This window comes from Scylla paramamosain, chromosome 4 (assembly GCF_035594125.1).
Source record: "Scylla paramamosain isolate STU-SP2022 chromosome 4, ASM3559412v1, whole genome shotgun sequence".
NCBI lineage: Eukaryota > Metazoa > Arthropoda > Malacostraca > Decapoda > Portunidae > Scylla > Scylla paramamosain.
The window spans coordinates 14795745-14821742 of NC_087154.1; the positions used below are offsets into that span (position 1 = coordinate 14795745).

At 40.4% G+C, this 25998-nt stretch overlaps 1 protein-coding gene across 11 annotated transcripts in view; it reads left to right on the forward strand.

Moving 5' to 3' along the window:
• Positions 1-25998, forward strand: part of LOC135099770 (glycerol-3-phosphate dehydrogenase, mitochondrial-like) — a 166368-nt gene that overhangs the window by 39986 nt on the left and 100384 nt on the right. For 9 of the 11 annotated variants that reach the window (XM_064002292.1, XM_064002289.1, XM_064002282.1 and 6 more), the window contains exon 3: positions 23896-24119. In XM_064002292.1, the coding sequence (XP_063858362.1) occupies positions 23896-24119 (224 nt within the window). Of the gene's footprint in view, positions 1-14531; positions 14930-23895; positions 24120-25998 lie in introns of those variants that run through there. The other 2 variants (XM_064002288.1, XM_064002284.1) reach the window with 2 other exon arrangements.

The window sequence follows — 25998 nt, forward strand, 5'->3', positions numbered from 1 at the left end:
TCAGCATTTGGAAGATTCCACCATGCAGAAAAAGCAGTCAGTTGAGTGATCAGTGGGTTCATGCCATATTCTAGGAATAGCAAATTTTATGGCTCTGTTTTCCCCTCTATAACATCCTGTAAAAGAACAACAGTATGAGTTTCTGTTAAACAGTTTATTTTTATTCTTAATTCTTAATTGGATTTTACTCTTGAAAAACTAAGTTATTTTACCTTCTAGTGTTCTCTTACAATGCTCACAAGCAAAATGAGGTGCCCAGATCTTGTCCTGGTCCCCAACTGGCACAGCAAAATATGCTTTGTAAGCTTCACACATTTTTCCAGATGCTGTCACAGAGAACTTCTTTGCTCTTGTCTTGATGAATTGACCACATATGTAGCAGAATGCATCTGGAGAATGACTGCAGCCTCTTGATGCCATTTCACCTCTTGTGATGTGTCTTCTCAGGCAGCCAAAGCAGAACTGATCAGTGGTCTGGTCTCAGTCTTTCTAGAATATTCTTGAACCTACTTTAGAATATTCTGAATCATTCTAGAAAATCCCTCTAGATTCCAGAAAATTCTTAATACTTCTACATATTTCTACTGTATTCTAGAAAGTTCTAGAATATTCTGGAAATGTTTACATTTCTAAAATGTTCTAGAAACTTCTAAAAGTGTCTGGTAGAACATTCTGGAAGATTTGAGATTTCTGAAATGTAAGCAAATTCTTCTAAATACTAGAAATTTCTTGCTAAATCTGATCAGTTCAGGAATTATCTTATTAAAATTTAAAATCTTTAGAACACTTTATATCCTTTCTCTTATTGTTTTAACTTATTTGCAATATTTCAAAAGCAATTAGGCAACCAAATGAGATTTTGCAAAGGTCTTTACCTGACATGAAAACCAACAGTAACCCATACTATAATGTAATAAAGCAAAAATGTAAATTAATTGTTCTAACCACAAAAAGATCAAAATAGGGTTTTAGGATCAAAATATTTTTTTTTTCTGTTTTGTTTAGATGGAAATAATTTTAAAATTATGGTTTGGTGCCAAGAACAAGACAGAAGTGAAATTTTGTTGCATACTGTAATTAAAGCAGTACAACAGTGTACATCTAGTTACTGTCACAAACTGGTCTTAGGCCCAGTTCACACTAGTCCGTTTTTATGGATTGTGTCTCCATTCACTGTTCAACAATGATGTTACAAAAACAGAGTCCATACTGAACAGAGGAGTTGGCTGCTGTCTCCATATCCATGTTTGTCAACATGGTCATGTGGAGAAGAGACCTCCTCAACAAGGAATTTGAATACTTCTTGCCACCTTGGTGCTTACAGCTGATGAAGAGCCAGTATGGTGGAGATGAGTGTCATTTACTACTCTACACAGTAAAGGAATATAAGTAACTACATGTTACTGAATCCAACAAGGCACGATGGGGGCAATAGTATCTGCTGTATCAATGAACAGTGTGGTGGAGAGGGAGGCTATACTAGTATTTTCTAGTTGTCCAGTTGTCAATTATTAATATACTGTCATTACTGTAGCCGCTGAGTGAGGCTTGTTGCATTTCTGCAGTTTGTTAGGCTGAAACTTGTCCAGTCCATCCTTGTGTTTGCGTTTACATGCTTTGTGGTGTTGCCGCACCTCACACTGGGATTCCAATCACTCATTTTTCCATGAAGTGTAAAAATGTTTAATTTACAATATAGCATTATTACAATAGAAAGCTGTAATTCAGAAATGTTTTTTCATGTATTTCCGTATCATACCTAGAACAGCAGTGCAACACTGCTCATCTCTCCATACAAAGTTAAACTTAGTTCATCTCTTCTGCTCAATGGCATCTATTCAAGCAGAGGCAGAAACAGAGCTCAGAAACAGTGGTGATGTCATTGTTGGATGGTGTACGGAAATGGAATATTCTGTATCAGACTTGGAAAACCAGACCGCAAGCCTTGAAATAATAAACCATAGCAATAAAAATTAATTAACATGCTAGGTGAATTAGTTTAACTACCACTTACTTTTCAAGAAGACCAGAATGTCAATGAGAGAAGGTGAGAGGTTGGAACAAACTCCACTAATATTGTAATGTTCTCAGCAATGTCAAAAGAATTTAGTAACTTCTGTGTTATTATCATCAGACCTTCATCAAGGAAGTCACTGGCTTTGTCAGTGTCTCAAATGAAATTGTTCATGAAATTTTCATGTTTGATTTAAACATGCACCATGTTATTGTCAAGATTGTGCTTAGACTCCTGAAGTAGCACCATGTCAAAGTCTGCAAGAATTTTCACAAACAGAATACAAGATAATTCATGTCAAGGATAGTCATTTGTGACATGATGGTTGTAACACAAAGGTTCAATAGAAATTTTCACTGCACAAGTCCATACTCTCCAAGGCAACAGAAAGCAAGGCAAATCAGGAGCATAATGAAGAGTATGACTGCAATTCCTTCAGCATTCATAGGGTTATGCACCATAAATATATCTTTCAGTTAGGTTGTCATTGTCGACTTCTACTATAATGTTATGAGGCATATGAGGGAGAAAAGTCTGCACATTTGACATGACCTGTAGTCCAGTGGAAATCAACTGTCCCACCAAGACAGTGTGAACCCTCAGTGTACTAAAAATGTGTAATTTTTCAAACATATTAATACCATCACCACTTTTCATCCTTTTACTCATCATATTTGGCAATGTGTGGCTTTTCTCTTTCACAGATATGAAATTCAAGCTTAAGCTTAATAAGAGTATTCCTTAAGATGGCATCACACACCAAATTTCTTCCAACATGGTGGCTGTTTTTGTTGGTGATATGTGAACTCAGGTTTGGGGTTACAAAGGGACTGGACCATTGCATTAACACCTTGTTATTTCAACAACAAACCCCCAACATTTCTTCCACCACTTTATTTTGCCTTAATTATTCCAAGAATTATATGTTATTATATACAACTGCATGTTTTTGTGAATGGCTTTTGATTTGATGATAGAACAATGACATAAATCTTTCAATCCACTTAGCAATGCTGTGTGCCACTGTCTCCACTGGCTGTGCCCTGCTGGCCATGGTTAGGTCACTCTGGGGTTGAGGTGGCAACAGTGCAAGCAAGTATGACCAACACCCCGAGTACCAATTTTAATAGTCTGGATCCACTAGAGCTCAATTAATTTGTGCTGAGCTTTCACACTCCAGTAAGACGTAGCATGGGACTCCATCATGACACGTTTATCTCACCAGCTGCTGTTGTGAAATAAGAGCTATAAATGATTTCACACACCACACAATCAAATCACAATCACTCATATACTTACTTTTTTAAAGTTTTGTAATTGACAATTTGCCTCATGAAGTACAATAGTTTATATTCAGTTTACATTTATATCTTATAACGCAACAGACATTTGACTGCAAATACTAGTACCCAACATGTCCAGCAACACAACCCTTTCTATTCTTCCTGACAACAGAAAGTGAGCAACAAAATGTTGTTTGCCCATCATTTTGCCCAACTGCCAACAAAAACATCCAACTTGTTAGAAGAAATTTGCCTTGTGTGATGCTACATCTTGCAGATATGCCCAACATTCTTAATCTTTTCCTAATCTTCTGCTTATGCTGTCACCCTACCTTCCTTGTTGGGCTCCTTCAATCACAACCTCATATCTGTATCTTGTCCTATTGCTCCAATCCCTCCTCAGGATCCTCAAAAGCAGAGGTTCTTCAGGCATTTTGCTTCTGCTAATTGGGACCTGAGGAAGTACTATTATGATTTTCTTTGGAATGACTGCTGCTTCCGTGTCAGAGACCCATCTCTGTGTGCTGAGCACATAACATAGGTGATAGTGTCTGGCATGGAGGCGTACATTCCTCACTCTTTCTCTCGCCCTAAACCTTCCAAACCTTGGTTTGGAAGGTTTAGCCTGTTCTTGTGCTATACATTATAGGGAGATGGCCCATAAAAGTACTTAAGCCTTCCATCACCAGAATCTCAAGCACTTTATATTTCTGTCTGGAATTATGCCAAGTCTTTTATCCAACTATCAAAAACTCCTTTATTAACAGAAAGTGTCATAATCTATCAAGATCTAACTCCTCTCGTGATTTCTGGCATCTAGCTAAAAACATCTCCGATATCTTTACTTCTTCATCTTTCCCTTCTTTATTTCAACCTGATGGCACCACTGCCATCTCATCTATTTCTAGAGCTGAACTCTTCTTTCAGACTTTTGCTAAAAACTCTACCTTGGATGATTCAGGGTTTTTTCCCCACCTCTCTTCCACCTTCTGACTACTTCACAGTGATGTTTTCAATGCCCTGGCTGGCCTTAACCCGCAGAAGGCTTATGGACCTGATGGGGTCCCTCCTGTTGTTCTCCAAAACTGTGTCTCTGTGCTTACACCTTACCTAGTCAAACTCTTCCAACTCTATCAACATCTACCTTTCCTTCTTACTGGAAGTTTGCCTACATTCAGCCTGTTTCTAAAAAGGGTTACCATTCTAATCCCTCAAAGTACCACCCTATTGCTTTAATTTCCTGCTTCTCTAAAGTTTTTTTGATCTATCCTCAATATAATTATATAATTATTCCTCTTTCTGTAGTGAAAGCACAAAAGTGTACACTTCATAAGAAAAATGCATAGCACAGATATGTTCACTGTGATGAATATTTGGTAGGAATAAATAAAGTGGCCTAAGCCTTATTTGGCCTAATTTCTCCTCATATATATATATATATATATATATATATATATATATATATATATATATATATATATATATATATATATATATATATATATATATATATATATATATATATATATATATATATATATATATATATATACAAATATTTATGTAGGAGGGACACCAACCAAGGGCAACAAAAATCCAATAAAAAAAAAAAAAAAAAAAAAAAAAAAGCCCACTGAAATGCTGGTCCCTGAATGGGGTCCAAAACAGTAGCCAAAAATTATGAGATCATTGTAACACCTTGGCAAATGTGCGATCATCGGAGTTCTTCCTAAGCTGTGCTGCCCAGTTTTGCACGGTCATGCGTGACTGATGGTGTGATGTTACCAGTATTCAGATTTCATCCAAGGTTGGGGATGAGCAATTGATTTGGTGGATATCATCAGTAAAACAACCATTCAAAATATAACATTGAATTACACCATACAGGTGAATTAAGAACAACCAATGAACATCCTTCTCAGACATGTGGAATAGTCCAACCAGCAGAGCAACATGTTGCACCCATACAAAAATGTAACCTTAAATGTACCAACATGATATATATACAATCTGCGTCCCATCAACCAAGGGACATTAATTAAATAGGATGGGCGGGCACGCAAGACCACGCAAAGCTGGGCATCACATCTTAGGAAGAACTCTGATTATTGCACACTTACCAGGGTAAGTTATGATGATCTCATAATTCTTCCTCCACAGCTGGCTGCCCAGCAGCGTGGTCATGCATGACTATTCGTAGCCTTATCCTCAACCAAACAACAACAAACTTTTTGAAAAAAGGACAGTGTATATATATATATATATATATATATATATATATATATATATATATATATATATATATATATATATATATATATATATATATATATATACAGTAAAATCCCTCTTATTCAGCATCAACGGGACCGCCGACATGCCGGATACTTGAATATTGCCGGATACTTGAATAGAAGTGAAATTATGTCCACAATCACCACCCTATACTCACGTATCTTACCATAACAAAGATCAGCTGATCTTAATCAGCAGCTGATCTGATCAGCTGCTTAAGTGTAAGCACAACACGCTTCCTCTTTTCTACAACTTTAGGCATGATGAAGGTGTCAGGCGATAAACAGTGCACACGCGGGACTGAGTCACTGAGTAAACACAGTGCAGTGGGCTGCGGTTGGCACAAAGCAGTGCGCTCTGGTGGCGAGGGGACAAAGTATGCCTCGCGCGGGAATTTTAATTGATTTTATGAGTACACATTGATTTTTTATTGATTTTAAGGCTCGGGGAAAAATGTGCCGGATACTTGAAGCTGCCGGATACTTGAATGCTGGATGAGAGGGATTTTACTGTGTGTGTGTGTATATATATATATATATATATATATATATATATATATATATATATATATATATATATATATATATATATATATATATATATAAATACAAGATCATACATGTACATAAACCTGTAGGTGTGTTAGAAGGAACTTAACACTTGAAACAGCCCATTATCTGTTCCCTGCATATGAACTCAAATTGGTTTCTCCAAATGCCCCCCCAGGCAAAATGGTCTTGGTAAAAGTAGATTCACACCTCAATCCAATTGCCTTTTTTATACTTTCCCAGGCCATGCCTGTTTTAAATACCTTAGAAGTGGATGCAGACCTTGCTGAATAAGCATTAAACAAATCCTCACTGATCTCAGATTCTCTCATTATATCTTTGACCCATCTAGTAACTGTGGTCTTGGATGCTGGGCCAAAAGGTTTCCTGCTTGATAACAACAGCTTATTCGTATTTAATCTTATTCTCAGTTTGCTCGTTAATTGTAAATATGTTCTAATAGCACCAACAATACATACATTTTTATTCAGTGGGAATGCCTTGAAACCTATGTTCTATACATGATGTCTGACATTGGATGTTTTAAGCGCATCTCCAGTTTTACAGATGACCTCATTTTTATTAAGTAACATATTCCTGAAGTCCAAGCAATCTATGCTTTTAAAACCTCCGGCCAGATAAAATAAGAAGCAAACCTGCCACTTTTTTGGCTAAATTTGAAAGTGATAATTGATTATTGTTTTCCCAAAGATCAAATGTATTTAAAAAGACATCAGGATTCTATGCAAAGTTACTTCTAGACAGTTTGGAGCACCATTTTGCTGCTGACTTCATAAATAAGCATACAAACTCGTTCTGACTAGCAGGGATTTCATTAATTTTTGCCACCATAGAAATAGCTGACCTGGCTGCATTGAGACTACTGTAACTGTACCCAGAAGCATCTGCCTATCCTTCACTGAATAACGTGAATACGTGGTCCAACAGTTTGTTTACCAGGGGAGAAAATGGATCAACTTTTTCTCGTAAACAAAACTTGTTCCATACTTTGATATGCCTCCCATATGCCTCAAGTGTTTTCTCGTTCCAAGCTTTGAAGAACCCTTGAGTAACCCTTTCTGAAAGTCCTGACCTCCAGAAAGATTCCCTGACAGAGGCCATACTGCCAACTGCAGAGTCCTGATTGGATGGGCCCATTGTGGATCCTGAGGTAGATACAGGCACTTTTGAGGAAAAAGTCAAGGTGCATCCTGCAGAAGGCGAAGGGCCTCTGCAAACCATGGTTGTGTTCTCCATAGTGGTAGTATGGCTAAAATTGATCCCTCTTGAAGAAGTTCAAGTCAAAGGAAGGTGAAAATAAAGAACCAGGCAGGGAGTTCCAGAGTTTACCACAGAAAGGGATCAATGATTGAGAATACTGGTTAACTCTTGCATTAGAGAGATGGATGGAATAGGGGTGAGAGAAAGAAGAAAGTCTTGTGCAGCAAGACCATGGGAGGGGAGGTATGCAGTTAGCAAGATCAGAAGAGCAGTTAGCATGAAAATACCGATGAAAATACCGGTAGAAGATAGCTAGAGATGCAACATTGCGGCGATGAGAGAGAGGCTGAAGACAGTCAGTTAGAGGAGAAGAGTTGATGAGACAAAAAGCTGTTGATTCCACCCTGTCTAGAAGAGCAGTATGAGTGGAACCCCCCCAGACATGTGAATCATACTCCATACATGGATGGATAAGGCCCTTGTACAGAGTTCGCAGCTGGGGGGGGGGTGAGAAAAACTGGTGGAAACGTCTCAAAGCACCTAACTTCATAGAAGCTGTTTTAGCTAGAGATGAGATGTGAAGTTTCCAGTTCAGATTATAAGTAAAGGACAGACTGAGGATGTTCAGTGTAGAAGAGGGGGACAGCTAAGTGTCATTAAAGAGGGGATAGTTGTCTGGAAGGTTGTGTTGAGTTGATAGATGGAGGAATTGAGTTTTTGAGGCATTCAACAATACCAAGTTTGCTCTGCCTCAATCAGAAATTTTAGAGAGAGATCAGAAGTCAGGTGTTCTGTGGCTTCTCTGCATGAAATGTTTACTTCCTGAAGGGTTGGATGTCTATGAAAAGACATGGAAAAGTGCAGGGTGGTATCATCAGCATAGGAGTGGATAGATGGAAGATCATTGATGAATGATAGGAAAAGAGTGGGTGACAGGACAGAACCCTGAGGTTTCAGGTTTCTGTCCTTTCAATAGATTTAGGAGAACAGTGACTGTCTACCACAGCAACAATAGAATGGTCAGAAAGGAAACTTGAGATGAAGTTACAGAGAGGAGGATAGAAGCTGTAGGAGGGTAGTTTGGAAATCAAAGCTTTGTGCCAGACTCTATCAATAGCTTTTGTTATGTCTAAAGCAACAGCAAAAATTTCACCAAAACCTCTAAAAGAGGATGACCAAGACTCAGTAAGGAAAGCCAGATCACCAGTAGAGTAGCCTTGACAGAACCTATACTAACGATCAAATAGAAGGTAGTGAAGTGATAGATGTTTAAGAATCTTCCTGTTCAGGATAGATTCAAAAACTTTAGATAGGCAGAAAATTAAAGCAATAAGACAGTAGTTTGAGGGATTAGAACAGTCACCCTTTTTAGGAACAGGCTGAATGTAGGCAGACTTCCAGCAAGAAGGAAAGTTAGATGTTGACAGTCAGAGTTGAAAGAGTTTGACTAGGCAAGGTGCAAGCACAGAGGCAGTTTCAGAAAATAATAGGAGGGACCCCATCTGGTCCATAAGCCTTCCAAGGCTTAGCAAGGGCATGGAAAACATCATTGCGAAGAATTTTAATAGGTAGCATGAAGTAGTCAGAGGGTGGAGGAGGAGGAACAAGCCCTTTTAGCAAAGGTTTGAGTGAAGAGTTCAGATTTAGAGATAGATGTGATAGCAGTGGTGCCATCTGGTTGAAATAAAGGAAGGAAAGAAGAAGAAGAAGCAAAGTTATTGGAGATGTTTTTGGCTAGGTGCCAAAAGTCACAAGGGGAATTAGATCTTGAAAGATTTTGACACTTTTTATTAATGAAGCAGTTTTTGGCTAGTCGAACAGACTTGGTATGGTTCCGTGCAGAAATATAGAGTGCATGAGATTTTGGTGATGGAAGGTTCAAGCACCTTTTGTGGGCCACCTCTCTCATGTATTGCACAAGAACTAAAAAAAGAATAAAAATACTAATTTTAAGCCAGCAAATGAGGCTGCTGTGGTACACTGGGACTATGCACATTTTCGAGACTGAGGGGTCCTCAGGTACATGGGTTTGAATCCTGGCCACAATTTGATGGCAGGAAGGGAATCCACTTGGAGACACTGTCCTAGTCCTAATAAAATAAGGAAGCTGGATATAAAACAGGAAAAAATAAATAAAATTAAGCCTGCAAATAAAAAAGTATTATAACATAATATTCACTTTCATTTCTAAACCTTGAACATAGGCCCTAAACATAGGCCTCAGGGTTCTGTCTTGTCACCCACTCTCTTCTTATTATTCATTAATGATCTTCTAAACCAAACTTCTTGTCCTATCCACTCCTATGCTGATGATACCACCCTGCACTTTTCCACGTCTTTTCATAGACGTCCAACCCTTCAGGAGGTAAACATTTCACACAGGGAAGCCACAGAACACTTGACTTCTGATCTTTCTAAAATTTCTGATTGGGGCAGAGCAAACTTGGTATTGTTCAATGCCTCAAAAACTCAATTTCTCTATCTATCAACTCAACACAACCTTCCAGACAACTATCCCCTCTTCTTCAATGACACTCAATTGTCCCCCTCTTCTACACTGAACATCCTCGGTCTGTCATTTACTTATAATCTGAACTGGAAACTTCACACACATCTCATCTCTAGCTAAAACAGCTTCTATGAAGTTGTTTTGAGACGTCTCCACCAGTTTTTCTCACCCCTCCCCAGCTGCGAACTCTGTACGAGGGCCTTATTCGTCCATGTATGGAGTATGCTTCACATGTCTGGGGGGGGTTCCACTCATACTGCTCTTCTAGACAGGGTGGAATCAACAGCTTTTTGTCTCATCAACTCCTCTCCTCTAACTGACTGTCTTCAGTGTCTTCAGTGACTGTCTCACCGCCGCAATGTTGCATCTCTATCTTTTACTGCTATTTTCATGCTAACTGCTCTTCTAATCTTGCTAACTGCATGCCTCCCCTCCTCCTGTGGCCTCGCTGCACAAGACTTTCTTCTTTCTCTCATCTCCCTATTCTGTCCACCTCTCTAATGCAAGAGTTAACCAGTATTCTCAATCATTCATTCCTTTCTCTGGTAAACTCTGGAACTCCCTGCATGCTTCTGTATTTCCACCTTCCTATGACTTGAATTCCTTCAAGAGGGAGGTTTTAAGACACTTATCCATCAATTTTTGACTACTGCTTTGACCCTTTTACGGGACTGGCATTTCAGTGGGCATTTTTTTTTTATTGGATTTTTTGTTGCCCTTGGCCAGTGTCCTTCCTACATAAAAAAAAAAAAAAAAGGGAATAAAGTAAAGCTCTGGTCTTTTGTTTTAACCATAATAAAGTGGAATCTTAGTTACTCAATGCCTCCCTTTTCAAATAATTCAGTTTTTGAACAAGAACTTGAACTCATTATTGCTTCAGTTGTGGTACCATAATTTGGTTCTAGAACAAAGTTACTTGATTGCAAATATTAAAAGACATAGCAAAAGCTGCCGTTTATTACTAACTTATAGTTTCTATAAGTATCTACTTCTTTTTTATATATTTGGAGGAAAGACACTTAGTGCAAGACAGTAATTCCATCTTTGAAATAAGGTAAATGTGAAAAGCCTCAGTGTAAACAAATAGTTTTCGGCATTTATGAGTAATCCTGAGCCACCTGTGACTTTCTCAATGATCCCCAACACCATCATTACTACACAACTGCATTTTTTAAGCAGCTTTTCCCAGCAGCAAGGTGTCTAAGTGTTAAGATCACTTTCATTTTGGAGGAAAATGGGTTGCTCCTCTCTGCATCCCTCTGAAAGGTTTCCCTCACTAGACTGATCTAAACAGTATCTTCTGATGAATTCTGTGTCACTAAGTTCATTCATTACATCCTTTCTGGGTAAATAATTTGTGAGCTGGATATGTTGCAAAGCAGCCTTCTTGGCTGTGGAAGTGTCTATCATAAGCCACTAAGACAGGAAACGGATTAATCCATTTTACATTGATTCCTATAGGGAAAATAGTTTTGGTTTTCAAACATTTCAGATTTTGAACAGCATTCAGGAATAAATTAAGTTCAAGAACCAGTACTTAGAATACAGTAGACAAGCAAAAATAATGTTAGGTTACAGGGAGACATGCAGCAAAGGAAGTATAGGACAGTTCAAATTAAGGGAGGCAGACATAGGAAGACAAACATGTGGCCTAGGCTATCCATGCTGATTCTGTCTATTAGTCTAGACTAAAAATATACCATGATGGAGGTCATTATAACAATTAGAAAAAAATCCAGTCATATGGTTCTGAAATACAGGTTTGGGATTATTAAGAACCAAGTTTTGTGATCTTTAATTGCAGCTTCTATGTCTGTTTGACAGTAACTGTTTCCAGCTTTTAATCTAGTAGTCATTATTTTCTGTTTTTTTTTTTTTTTTATAGCATTATTATTTTCTATTTTTCTTTTTTTTTTTTAGTTTATACTCTTTATTAGAAACTTCATTCAGTATTTATCTAGATTTTCTAGTTCTGTTACTTTTCAGTGTATAGTTATAATATTAGTTCATACACTATTCATATCCAACTGAAAAAAAGAAAGAAAAAAAATATTACAATTAGGAAAGATAACTTTGATAAATAACACTAAACCAAAGGAGACACACCACCACAACCAGAAGCACGTCTCCATTGGGCTCTCATACATTCATCTTTACTGGCTCAAGTCAGGCTTCCAATCTGAGTAACAGAACACCACTGCTGTCAATGAAAACTTGGTCCTATATATATAGTAAATGGTAGGGTAAGATTGGGGTTTGTCAATCATGTGGTTTATGACCTTCTAAACCTAATTCGAAAAAATGCATCTCCATTAGCATTCGTCTCATGATGGCTCAGTGGGGATGCACGCAATTTTCCAAGCAATCATTCATGCAGAAGCCACCAGATTACAGGAGTATACTTCAAGGCATCTTCATTCCATCCATAATAATAAGAAAAAAATACTGAGTTTGAGAAGTGGGAGAAACTGAACACTAAAAAATTTGCTTCTTTTGATTTCAGCTACAAGACCCCCCCCCCCTAAAAAATTAAAAAAACACCCTCACTTACTATATTTTTTTTCTTCATATAAAAGTATGTATCCTACAAGGCTGATAATGACCAAGGATATTACTGATAAATTGATATTTTTCTATGTATTCGTCTGTTATTTGTCCACAGCTCCTTGATAAAGGCATAATCTCTGTGCCGAAACTAGTTTCTGTTAGTAGCCATTAAGAATGTTTCCCCTGAATGGGCGCCACCATTAAGAATTGGGTTACAGTGTCAGATTTGCCTGAATATAATCTAACAGGTTTTGGTTGTAAGTATTTAAGACATAGCTTATGTCACTCCCCAGATCAAGGGGGACCCCCTACCAAATCTTATCATAATTAGTTTAATGGTTTCCAAAATATACATTTGTTTACTATTGTACATGTCCTCTGTCAGTAGCCATTAAGAATGTTTCCCCTTCATGGGCACCAACATCAAGAATTGGATTGTAGTGACAGATTTTGCCTGAATAATCTAACAATTTTTTATTGGAGGTAGTTAACATAGAGCCTGTGTCACTCCCCAGAGTGTGATTTCATCACAATCACTTCAATGGTTTTTCCATTAAAAGTGGACACACAGACAGACAGACAGTGTGTTTTATTACTTAAGATGATGTTTGTTTTCTATTGAAAAGTGTGTAGCATCTCTTCATATTTTTTTTTTTGCTGTAGATATGTAATGTAGACCTCCTATCACTATACAACTACTTTAGTTTAAACTAAACTAAGATTATAAGTATTATGCATAATATTTACTAAGATTGATAATTACATTAAAAGAAAAAAAAAGATGCATGTAATTGAACTAGGGTACATCTACTTAGGGTTTGGCAGTCATAAGGAGATGCACTTTATAATAGACCTCATACCTCATGAAATACATAAAAATCTGACATATCAACTAAAAGTATAACTGTTTAGTAATACATCAAGTAGGTTTGAAATTAAAAGAATGAACGAGCTTGACACTGGAATTTTTTCCTGAAAATGCATGCAGTTTTTGCGTGTACATTTGGACCTGTACCCTAGTCTTGCAACCACAATTTTCTAGATTTTATGTTTTTTTTTAAATGGGGGCAAATGTTCAAAACACTTATAACTATCATGACTTGTGAAATCATATCTTGCCAAGCAGTGGGCCGTAACAACATATGCAAGCAGTATTAAAAAGATTTTAACTCCTATAGTATGGCGTTAAATGTCTTAAGAGAACATGTAGCGAAGGTGAGGTGCTACTTGGCCGCCCGGAAGTTGCTCAAGCGAGAAGTGTAGGCTCCCAACTATGACTCTTGGTCATAGCAGTGTTTAGTCCTTGAAGGGTAACAATTTCCAGTGTCATAACAGTGTAGCTCTGGCAAAGGAAATTTAGCCTGGGTATTCTCTGTTTATTCAGCAAAAACATGAACAATATATACAAAAATTACTTAACATAACAAACGACACACACAAAATTATAAAAAAAGAGTGTGTATGTGTGTGTGTATGTCTGTGTGAAGAAAGGAGTAATAAGATGTATTTAGAAGATGTGTAACACATGTGTTAAAGAGCGTGCACAGAATGTGTACAAGTAAGAAAATGTATAAAGTGAGGACAGAAAAGATGAAAGACAAAAGTCTGTGCAGTAGAGAGAGTGAAAACGGAAGGGTGAAAATAAAACAGAAAACGGAGTGCTAGAAGCGGTGACTTGTGTCCCGCTACAGTATTCCCCCCCTAGTGACGAGGGAGGAGGAACGTAACTGTCTTCTGGTGCCGAGTGGTGTTGGTGGCGACGTTCTGGCCGATGGTGTTGATGACGGCCGGGTCACTGTGAAGGAGGTAGGCAGGCTTGACTCGGTCGATGGAGATGGTGTCAGCCTTACCATCCTTGTCCACAGTGACCGTCTTTCTCCTCCTGCTCAGGACTTTGAAGGGGTCTTGGTAGGGCTGCTGCAGGGGCTTCTTCACAGCGTCAACCCTGACGAACACGTGCGTGCAAGTGTCCAGATCCTGGCTGACAAAAGTCTTGGAGGGAGACGGGCGAGGCTGGACAGGCTGCAGACGCTGCATGAAGTCAGAGAGGTTGGCAGCAAAGTCCTGAACGCTGCAAGGAGTAGAGCGAGGTGCAGGAGTTAGGAGTTCGCCAGGTAACCTGAGCTTGGTACCATAAACGAGCTCGGCGGAGGAGTGGTGTAGGTCTTCCTTTAGTGATGTCCGTATGCCAAGGAGGACGAGAGGAAGTGCCTGGAACCAGTCTGCACGTGTGGCAGAGGCAGCTAAGGAAGACTTCAGCTGACGGTGGAATCTCTCAATGGTGCTGTTTGCCTGCAGGTGGTAACTGGCTGTCCTGAAGCGTTGGATGCCTAGTAGTGACATCACCTTGTTCCACATACTGGACTCGAACTGGCTGCCACGGTCAGAAGTGAGGCTGAGAGGGACACCGAACCTGGAGATCCAAGTAGTGATGAAGGCACGTGTGACGGAGTCCGTTGTGATGTCAGCCAAAGGTGCAGCTTCCGGCCAGCGTGTGAAGCGGTCGACGCAGGTGAGAAGGTACCGGTAACCGTCAGAGTAGGGTAGTGGTCCAACGAGGTCGACATGCACGTGGTCGAACCGTGAAGAGACTGGAGTAAAGGCGGCCGCAGGAGAGCGTGTGTGTCGCCACACCTTGGAGGCTTGGCACTTGACACATGTGCGGGTCCACAGCCTGACGTCTTTGTTGATGCCAGACCAGATGAAGCGTGAGGTCATCATCTGCTGAGATGCTCGGATGCCAGGGTGGGAGAGGTCGTGCAGCTGACGAAAAACACGATACCGGTGGGTCTTCGGCAGATAGGGCCGACAGGAATCGGTGGAAGTGTCAGCGTAAACGTGCACTGTGGTTCCTGGGAGTTGTATCTTCTTCATCTGTAGTGCGGGGTTGTCTTGGAGTTGCTGCAGCTCTTCATCGTTGGCCTGGTCAGCAGCGATGGCAGTGTAGTCGATGGGAGAAGATGACACAGCAGAGATGTTGCGCGAGAGAGCATCAGCTGGGGCGTTGTGTTCACCTTTGACGTAGCGCAAATCCGTGGTGAACTGCGAGATGAAGTCGATGTGACGCAGTTGTCGCGGTGAACAGGAGGTCTTGATGTGCAGGGACTTCGAAGTGAGCGGCTTGTGGTCGGTGTATACATGGAAGTTGCGACCTTCCACGAAGTACCGGAAACGCTTGATGGCCTTGTAGACGGCGAGAAGTTCCCTGTCGTAAGTACTGTACTTGGATTCCGCCTTGTTAAATTTCTTTGAGAAGAAAGAGAGCGGTTTCCAACCTCCGTCGACATACTGCTGTAGAACTGCTCCGATGCCGATGTCAGAAGCGTCTGTGGCGATAGAGATGATGCCATCTGGGGCAGGGAAGCTGAGAGGTGAGATGGAGCTGAGAGCTTGTTTTGCTGCTGTGAAAGCTTCCTCAGTGGCTGGAGTCCAGACTAAGGAGATGGACTGTCCTCTCTTGCAAGGCTTGATCATCGCGTAGAGGGGCTGAAGAAGTAGTGAGCAGCTGGGGATGAAGCGGTTGTAGTAGTTCAGCATCCCCAGGAATTGCTTGAGTTGGCGCTGTGTTGTAGGCTTGGGGAAGTTCTGGATGGACTCGCTCTTTTCTTGCAGTGGAGTGATGCCTTCCAAAGAGACAGTGTGGCCAAGGAAGGTGATGGAGGGGACCCCAAACAGACTTGTCGACGTTGACTTGCACCCCATAGTCTTGCAAACGGGTGAGTACTTGCTGGAGGTGCTGTTGGTGCGTCTCTGCGTCAGGACTGGCGATGAGGAGGTCGTCGATGTGCGCGAAGCAGAAGGGGAGACCTCGAAGGACTTCGTCAATGAAGCGTTGGAAGGTTTGAGCGGCATTCCTCAAACCAAAGGGCATCCTGACGTACTCGAACAATCCAAAGGGTGTGATGAGAGCAGTCTTCGGAATGTCCGCTGGATGGACGGGGATGTGGTGAAAAGCTTTCACAAGGTCGATCCTCGAGAAGTAGGTGCATCCGGAGAGCTGAGAAGAGAACTCCTGGATGTTAGGCACTGGGTACCTGTCCTTGACGGTGCGCGAGTTGAGAGCGCAGTAGTCTCCACATAGTCGTAGTTCGCCATTTTTCTTAGGCACGATGTGGAGAGCGGAAGACCAGTTGCTGGAGCTGGGCCGTATGATGCCTTGCTGAATGAGGGACTCGAATTCTGCCTTGGCTTGTCTGGCGCGCTCTGGAGCTAGGCGGCGGACCTTGGCGTGGGTAGGAGGTCCCTTGGTCTCGATGTGGTGCGAGACGTGGTGTGTGACCGGCTTGCTGGCTGAGTACGGCTGCGTCAGCGTAGGGAAGGACTTCAGCAGGGAGGAGAACTGGTGGTCTGCCTTGACGAGGGAGATCTGTGTGCTATCACCAAGAGTGACCTGTCCCTTTGTTGTGACTGAGGTGAGAGGATCGAGCAGCTTCCGACCCTTGATGTCCACTAGGAGACTGAAGTGTCGGAGGAAGTCAGCACCTAGAATTGGTTGCGTGACAGCTGCTACGTAGAACGTCCACTCGAAGGTACGGCGGAGGTTCAGGTGAAGTTGCAAGGTGCGTCGCTTGTACACAGGAATCTCCGTACCATTGGCGGCGTGAAGGTGAAGGAGGGGAGGCAACGTCCGGAGTACACCAGGGGCAGGGAGAATACTGACGTCTGCACCAGAGTCGATGAGGAACTTGGTCCGGGAGAGAGGGTCATACAACTTCAGTAGCGCAGACGAGGTGTCGCGAACACTATGCGCCGCTAGTGCTCGCTGTTGGGGTTTAAAGACTTGGCGAAGGTACAGGGAGCCTTACAATTTCTTGCGTCTTTCCTGAACTCTTCATGGTAGTAGCAGAAAGTAGAAGTCTCCGGCGTCTTACTCTTTGAACACTGGCGGCGCCAGAAGTGGTGTCTGGAGGAAGAACGTGAGCATGAGCGTTCTCTGACCTCTCTCCGAAGATCTCTCACTTCAAGTATAAGCTGTGAGACGAGCTCAACAAGTTGCTTGGTACTGTCTTCTGCTGAGATGGAGGCTACGGAGTCGACGTCATCAGGCATTGTGCTGAGTGGACCACCACGTGACTGTGTAAAGTACACTACAGGCGCCGGAAAGTCCGGGAGCCACAGCGGTGAGGAGTGAAGGCGTGAGGTGCCGGTGTGACCGGGTGCCACAGCGGTGAGAGATGCTGAATTGGGGCAATGTCACTTCACTCACCACTGAACGAACTGTACGTTATCCTTGGCACCGCACTGTAAGTAATCCACGGATGACAGTGTTAATCCTGGGCGATGGACCGTAGGTAATCCCCAATGAAGAGCTGTAGATGGAGGCGGGACGAGGCCAGTGGGAGGGCTCCAGGTAACAGCAGGAAACTGGAGGGGCCGGCAGAAGTTACGTGGAGGAGCGTCCGCGACTGGGAGAGACTGCTGGCCAGTGGCGAGGGCCAGCTGGAGAGTGCCGCGGGGTGGGGCGCCGTAAGGGCGGCTGGGCGGCGGGGGGTGGCATACGGGCGGCTGGGGGCGGCGGCCGGCGGGGTGGCGGCCGGGGTCTGCTGCTGGAGGCGGCGACACCGGCGAAGGGGCAGCTGCCGGAAGATTCGCCCGTAGCCGACCGCGTCGCCTTGGCCAGGTGGTTGGAGGATAGCAGCAGGGTGGACTTGGCTGCTCACTCCGGAAAAACGGGGTCACCAATTATAGCGAAGGTGAGGTGCTACTTGGCCGCCCGGAAGTTGCTCAAGCGAGAAGTGTAGGCTCCCAACTATGACTCTTGGTCATAGCAGTGTTTAGTCCTTGAAGGGTAACAATTTCCAGTGTCATAACAGTGTAGCTCTGGCAAAGGAAATTTAGCCTGGGTATTCTCTGTTTATTCAGCAAAAACATGAACAATATATACAAAAATTACTTAACATAACAAACGACACACACAAAATAAAAAAAAAGAGAGTGTATGTGTGTGTGTATGTCTGTGTGAAGAAAGGAGTAATAAGATGTATTTAGAAGATGTGTAACACATGTGTCAAAGAGCGTGCACAGAATGTGTACAAGTAAGAAAATAAAGTGAGGACAGAAAAGATGAAAGACAAAAGTCTGTGCAGTAGAGAGAGTGAAAACGGAAGGGTGAAAATAAAACAGAAAACGGAGTGCTAGGAGCGGTGACTTGTGTCCCGCTACAAACACAACCCACAAGATGTAATTTTTAAATAAAAACATGCTGCAGTAAAAATGGTTGCCTTTCACAGTTCTCTTTCTTATGCCTGAAAATGAACATGGGAGTGTTTGAATGAAGTAGGGAATGTTGTAAAGTAAATGACTGTATGGTAGATAAATCTGAATGGCATGTAAATGGGATAAGATAATGGACAGCAAACAAGTGCAGTGAGAAGCCACATTCTCTAGTGACAAATCCATGAGACCTGTAACAACTGTTCATCAGAGGAAGGCAAATCCCAGAATCATTAATTGGTTTACTTAAAATTATAAACAGCAAGTAACAGATACAAAATATGGCAAGTTGACACCTGAAACAGCCACCATTCAACACCAGTACAAAGAGGTAATAAGGACCAGTTGAAATAATACTTATTCCCAGGGAGGTCTCACAAGCACTGAACAAGATGGGTGCTGTGAAGTTGCCTTTTACCCAGCTGTGACCTCCCTTAATGGCTTCCCTTCGTATCTCACAACACAAGGGGGCAGTCACAGCCTGCTCTCTCCCTTCACACAACACTACATGCACCAAACACATTTTTCACTCAAAATTCATAATTTAATGAGGCGACTCCCTAAACCAGCCTCAGACTTCCTATCTTGGGAGGAAACCATGAGTATCTCCAGGTTGGACTACTCTTATCCTATCAACCCTAAGCGTCTTGACACCCCTCTTCTATTCTTCATTTTCTGCAACATTTGCAGCTTTCAGTCTAATTGCCAATCTGTACACCACCACCTCTCCTCAGGGATACACAGGTGTCCGAGGCAACTAACAATGATCCCTTCTCTCTTCCCTCCTACTTTTTCTATCCTCATTTTCAGCCTCAAACTAGACGTTCCATCTATGTGGGCAACAGCCTAACTTATTCTTGTATACATGCTCTTGAGTCTTCTGAATTCTCTATCATCTGGCTTTGACTTCAGAATCACTCTCCAACTAAATTCATCAGTGCTGTATACCCCTTACCTAACTTCTTAAAAATATCTTTGACTGTATATCCTCCAAATCAGAGCACATCCTGACACAGTTTCCTTTTGCAGAGATCTCCAGTCATAAGGGTTTCAGTGTTCACCATCAGCTTTGCCTTTCCACTCCCTTCACTTACCAACCAGATAACTAACCTTTACCTTTGCTGTCTCCCATGACTTAGAGCAGTTACTGCAGCACCTTACATGTATTCCTGACCATCCTGGAGATATGCCTAACATTATTAACCTTTTTTTCTAACCTCTAATCGTTTTGCTTTTGTCTTCTCCATTGGGCTCCTTCAATCACTACCTCTTACATACATTTTGTCTTATCACTTCAGTTCCTCCTCTAGATCCCCTGAGTAGAGATGCCTCTGGTATTTTGCCTCTTCTAATTTGGTAGGACAAGAGGAGGTATTATTCTGGTTTTCCTTGGAATTATTACTGCTTCTGTCAGGGACTGCTCTCTTTGTGTTGAGTACATAACAGAGATGGTTCTGTCTAGCATGGAGGTGTACATTCTTCATTCTTTCTCCTGCCCTAAACCTTGGTTTAACACACCCTGTTCTCCTGCTATACATGAGAGAGAGACAGCCCACAGCAGTATGAGTCTTCTATCACCTGAACCTCATGCGCTTTATATTTCTGCCCAAAATCATGCCAAGACTGTTTTCCAACAATCCAAAGCTCCTTCATCAATAGAAAAATGCCAAAATCTTTTTAACATAACTAACTTCCCTTATCACTTCTGGCAACTAGCCAAAAAATGTCTCCAAAAACTTTTCTTTATCTTTCCCTCCTCTACTTCAACCTGATAGTGCCACTGCCATCTCATCTATCTTTAAAGCTGAACTCTTTGCTCAGACCTTTGCCAAAAACTCTACTTTCGATATTTCAGGGCTTGTTCCTCCCTCTCTTCCATCTAATCATCTCATGCCTCTCATTAGGATCCTTCACAATAATGTTTTCCATGCCTTCACTGTCCTTAGTCTCAGATGGCTTATGGACCTGATGGGGTCCCTCCTACTGCTCTCAAAACTGTGCTTCCATGCTTGCACCTTGCCTAGTCAAGCTCTACCAACCATTCCCATCAATATCTTCCTTTCTGTCTTGCTAGAAGTTTGCCTACATTCAACCAATTCCTAAAGAGGGTGACTGCTCTTATCCCTTAACCTACTATCCTACTGTTTTAATTTTCTGCCTCTCTAAAGTTTTTTAATCTGTCCTCAACAGGAAGATTCTTAAACCCTAAGTGATGGGTGACACAGTGTTGCACATCTCTGCCAGTTTTTCCTGCCCTCCCCAGCTCTGTTCAAGTATTTGAAACATCTGAAACATTTATTTATAGCTAACGATATATAAGCATACAATTTAATCATAATTAAGTATAATTTATACAGAGGAATGGCATGTAAAAAGTAGCTAGCCTTTCCGAAGCAGAGCATTTTAGGCAAAAGTAATTGTTGTAATAATGATAATAATATGAAATAATTAATGTAATAATGTATCTAGATAAGTATTACTATTAGTAGTAATAATATATGTAATATAAATGAGTAATAATAGTAACAATAATAACAGCAGAGAGGGTAAATGGTGGGAGTGAACTATCAACAGAGACACTCAAGATTTGTGGATGGGAAAGTAGGAGTAAAATTAGGAAATTCAAGTCCAACTGTGATGGTTCTTCTTCTCCTCTGCATCTTCTGGGTTCATTCACCCACTGTCTCATTGCTTTCACCATCATGGTATGCACAAGTTCTTCACTCCATGATCCGACTTTTTTTTTCACTTCCATCTCCTCCCAGTTAATTCCTTTAGTTTTCAAGTTGCCTACTAAGAGAACTTTGTTATTTTTCCTTATCATTTCCTCTATACTATTTCTTGTTTCTAGTAGCATAGTTTTATATATATTGGTTTCTCATGTATTAGTTTTTGGTAGTACATACATCACAATAACTTTCCTTTTTTTCACTTCCTTTGATCTTAATCACAACGCTCGAAGTTTCTACCATTCCATCACCATATTCCACTTCCTCAACAACAATATCCTCTTTTACCAATATCATCACTCCTCCTCCCTTTCCTTTTCTGTCTCTCCTCCATGTGCTGTAACCTTCCTTTGCAAATCTCATCTTTATTTTGGTTTCTTTTAGTTTGGTTTCCATTAGACATACCACATCTGATATGTCTTTAGGTCATCTTTAACTTCCAATAGGCTTGACACCAAACCATCTATATTTGTATACATAATTTTTAAGCTTCCACTTAATCTTCCATGGCATCTTTGTGCCACCATTTCCTCACTTTCATGTCCACAACTTTCCAAATGAATGTCCTCACTTGTTCTTGTGTTCTCTCCTAGTTTTTTGACTGGGCCTCTACCCTCAACTCTTTCAGTTTACACCAGTTCAACTATCTCTTCTTCATTCACGTCTCTTTTTATCCACATTTCCCTCATTTCTTCTACTTTAACCAATTTCCTTTTTCTTTGTAACAGATGTTTTGCTGCTATTTGTGACATGAATCTTATTTTCATTGGTCTTGTTCCATTTTTGTCATACTTTCCAATCCAATAAACCTCTTCAATTTGTTCAACTATCTCCTCTCCTTCCCCTGCCACTTCTACTATAATTTCCTTTGCCCTTTTTGCCTCTTCTTTCTCTCTAGCTATTTTCATGGGTAGGTTCTTCTCCTTGACCGCAAATACCACCACACACATCTTTCTTTGTACTGTGTCTCTCACAAGGCTACTTTTTTCCTTTATTATTTTAATAACTTTCTTTTCCATGTCATTATTGTGTTTCTGTTGCTGTTGCTTTATTATCTACTCCATATCCACCTTTTGTTGTTCTCTCTCTTTTTTTCCAACTTTTAACTTCCTCTGTCACTAATTCTTTTACTTTCCCAACCATAACCTCTCACTTGTAAAGCTTTCTTTAACTCCTCGTTCTCTTCCTTGAGTTTCTTAATTTCTTCACAGTACTTCTTGTTTAAATCCACTATTTTTTGTCACCTCTTTTCTCAGTTCTTTTTTTTTTCTCTTTCCATTTCCCTCTTCTTCATCTCTATTAAATCACTGGATATCTTTTTTTACATTGTCACTACCCACCTCTCTCTTCCTTCCACATCTTTATTATCGCTTCTAAGATACGTATTTCTTCTCTTATTTTCACATTTTCTTCTTTAATTTTCCACATTCGTTTGTATGTATGGGCTACAATGTCCTCATCCTTGAATCCTTCGAAAACATTCATCGTGCCGGCCGCCATCTTCCCTGTTGATATCTCTGACCATGTTTACCTTGCACTACTCTCTCATTTCACACTTGTGGCCATTTCCCGATTTACACTTCACTTCCCCTGCACTCACACATCACTTTATACACTATTATGGAGACAGGACTCAAGCTCGGCTCCCTTTACAACCAAAACCTAAGTAGATCCTTCGAGTGTTGTGTATGCGTCTGATCAGCTGGACAACACGCTGTGTGATTCACCTACGGTCGTCTGCTGGTCACCCAGCCAGCTGTTCCCCTATGGAGAGAGCTCAGAGCTCATAGTGACCGATCTTTGGGTAGGGCTGATACGACTTACACAACACATACCTGGACAGCGAGATCACAACCCCTCCGGTTACATCCCATACCTACTGCTGCTAGATGAACAGGGGCTTACACATTAAGAGGCTCGCCTATTTGCCGCCCATTTGCCTCGCCGCGCCCAGGATTCGAACCCGGTTGTGAGCAGAGCGTGCTAACCACTACACTACCCGGTGTGTGTGTGTGTGTGTGTGTAAAAAAAAAAAAAATTATATTATATATATATATATATATATATATATATATATATATATATATATATATATATATATATATATATATATATATATATATATATATATATATATATATATATATATATATTGAAACTCGGTTTTCGAACTTAATTCGTTTCTGAATGCCGTTCGAAATCTGAAATGTTTGAAAACCGAAACTATTTTTTCCATAGAAATCTATGTAAAATGTATTAGTCCATTCTCATTTCAGTCTGTAGAACACCACCTCTCCTCTTCTAAACCTCATCTTCTTTTCCTCCTGAGCGCCTTGATCTTGATCTTACAGAAGGCTCAGATTCCTCCTAAGGCAGGTACCGATGCAAAGGCTTGGCTTAGAAGGAATCCTGAGCCTCCTTTAAGATCAAGATCAAGATCCAAAGCTTGTTCGCCATTGCTGTTCAAATTGGGAGTTGTTCGAATTGAGGGACGTTCAAAACACGAGGTATGACTGCATTTTTATTTCCTTTTTAGAGACAGTTCATCCGTGTGGCAGCAGCTGAGAATCTTAACAATAGGCCCACAAAGCCCTTGCCAACACGAGAACAGCAGCTTAAAAGTCTCAGCTCAGAGTCTTTTGATGTTCTGATCATTGGAGGAGGAGCTACCGGTGCAGGATGTGCACTGGATTCTGTCTCCCGTGGTCTCAAGACCGCTCTGGTGGAGATGGAAGACTTCAGTTCAGGCACATCTTCCAGGTGAGTAATTATGCACCATGTTAGTATGTACAAGCTCACTAGGAGACATTCTTAGCTGAAAATAATGTTGACCAGTGCATTTTCTTAGATTTTACATGATGATTAATGCTTGCCTTAAAAATTGGTATTTCAGAAACCATTGAACTATATTTTTAATTTTCATTGAAGAGCATGTGAGTACGATTAAATGTAGACCTACATGGTCAAGTGAGGTAATTTTTTTTTTTTTTTGTCAGAAAATGCAACTGAAGACGACAAAACTTCAAATTGCAATAATTTTGTTGTTATAAGTAGAATCTTTAAATTTGTTGGTTGTCAGCATGCCCATTATCAAAGCACATATTCATATTGGTATGAAATCCACTGGTGAATAAATCAATAGGCATGCATACTGAGGAACACAGTACTTTGTGCTTTATTAACAAAGAAGTTGTGGTACCAGAACATAACATGACTATTAACAAGTTAATACTAATCCAAAATAATCATAATTTTATTGTTAAGAGGTTGCTAACATTATATATACATATATATATATATATATATATATATATATATATATATATATATATATATATATATATATATATATATATATATATATATATATATATATATATATATATATATATATTAGCCATTAACTAATTGTTATTGTTGGCAATATTGCTGGAAGCCAGTGTAGTGGCCTTATTCTCACTTCCAACCTGCTAGCTCATCCCCTTACACCTACCAAGGGGATTTGCAGCTTAACATTGTACTGTGCTCTCAGGACTTGGAACTAACAATATAGCACTCCAAGATATTCACTGGGGCAAGAGGTTTTCAGCCATACTTCTAGTGGCCTTTTGATGTAAATGCCATGCTTGCTATTAAAAGAATAGGGTTATTTTTATCATATCTCAGATTCAGGTAGGATGGCACTCTAATCACTTGACTACACAGCTCCAAGTTGTGTTCTATTTTATATTATATATATAGCAATGGGGAGTTTCTGGAACTAATCCACCAGATGTAGTCTCTACTGGATTTCCCTTAGTGAAATGAGCTAAAATATTGTTATTGTAAATCCCATGTGCATATAGATGCATAGAACATTGATCATTATGATACTTTAGAAATTCTGTATTGACTTCTAAATATCTTGTATGGATAATTTTGAGAGAAGTTGGTAAAAACAAGAATATTTTTTGTGATTATTTGGTAAAACTGATATCAATATTTTAAATACAGCATATTACAAGTCTAAAATCTATTGATTTGGACAATGAAAAGGATAAAAAATAAGACTATTATATAGTATGACATAACATACTCAGTAATATTGTGATATATGGATATAGTTATTTTTGTGGGGACTTTAGCATCTCTTTCACGAAGTGAGTGATATGACAAAGCAATCGAACACCAAAACAAACATCTCTCGGGACTGCTCTGGCATAACAGGAGAGGAATACAGGAAGCCACAGGTTCATGGAGTAGTGGCATGGACATTGCAGCAGGAATTAACTGGCATGGTTGCCCAGCAACACATTTGTTAACTTCAACTAAGGTGGGCCAGTCAAATGTTTGTTTTGGTTAGATATACAGAATTACTCTTGCCAGAACACTCAAGTTGCCTATTTCCAATTGAAATTGTTGCTTTCATATACCAGGAGATTGATCTATGTAATTTGGAGCTTTAAGTGGCATAGACATGTTGCCTTCATTTTTGTTGTTGTTTACATTGATACATTTCTGATCAGTGGTGTACTTTTATGGAAATCTTGAGATGAGCAAATAAATCTAAATGCCAATTCACTAGAAAATCAATTTAAATACTTTTATTCATGAATACAGTTTGATTTTACCTGTGTTACTACTTAGAAGGAATTGTCTA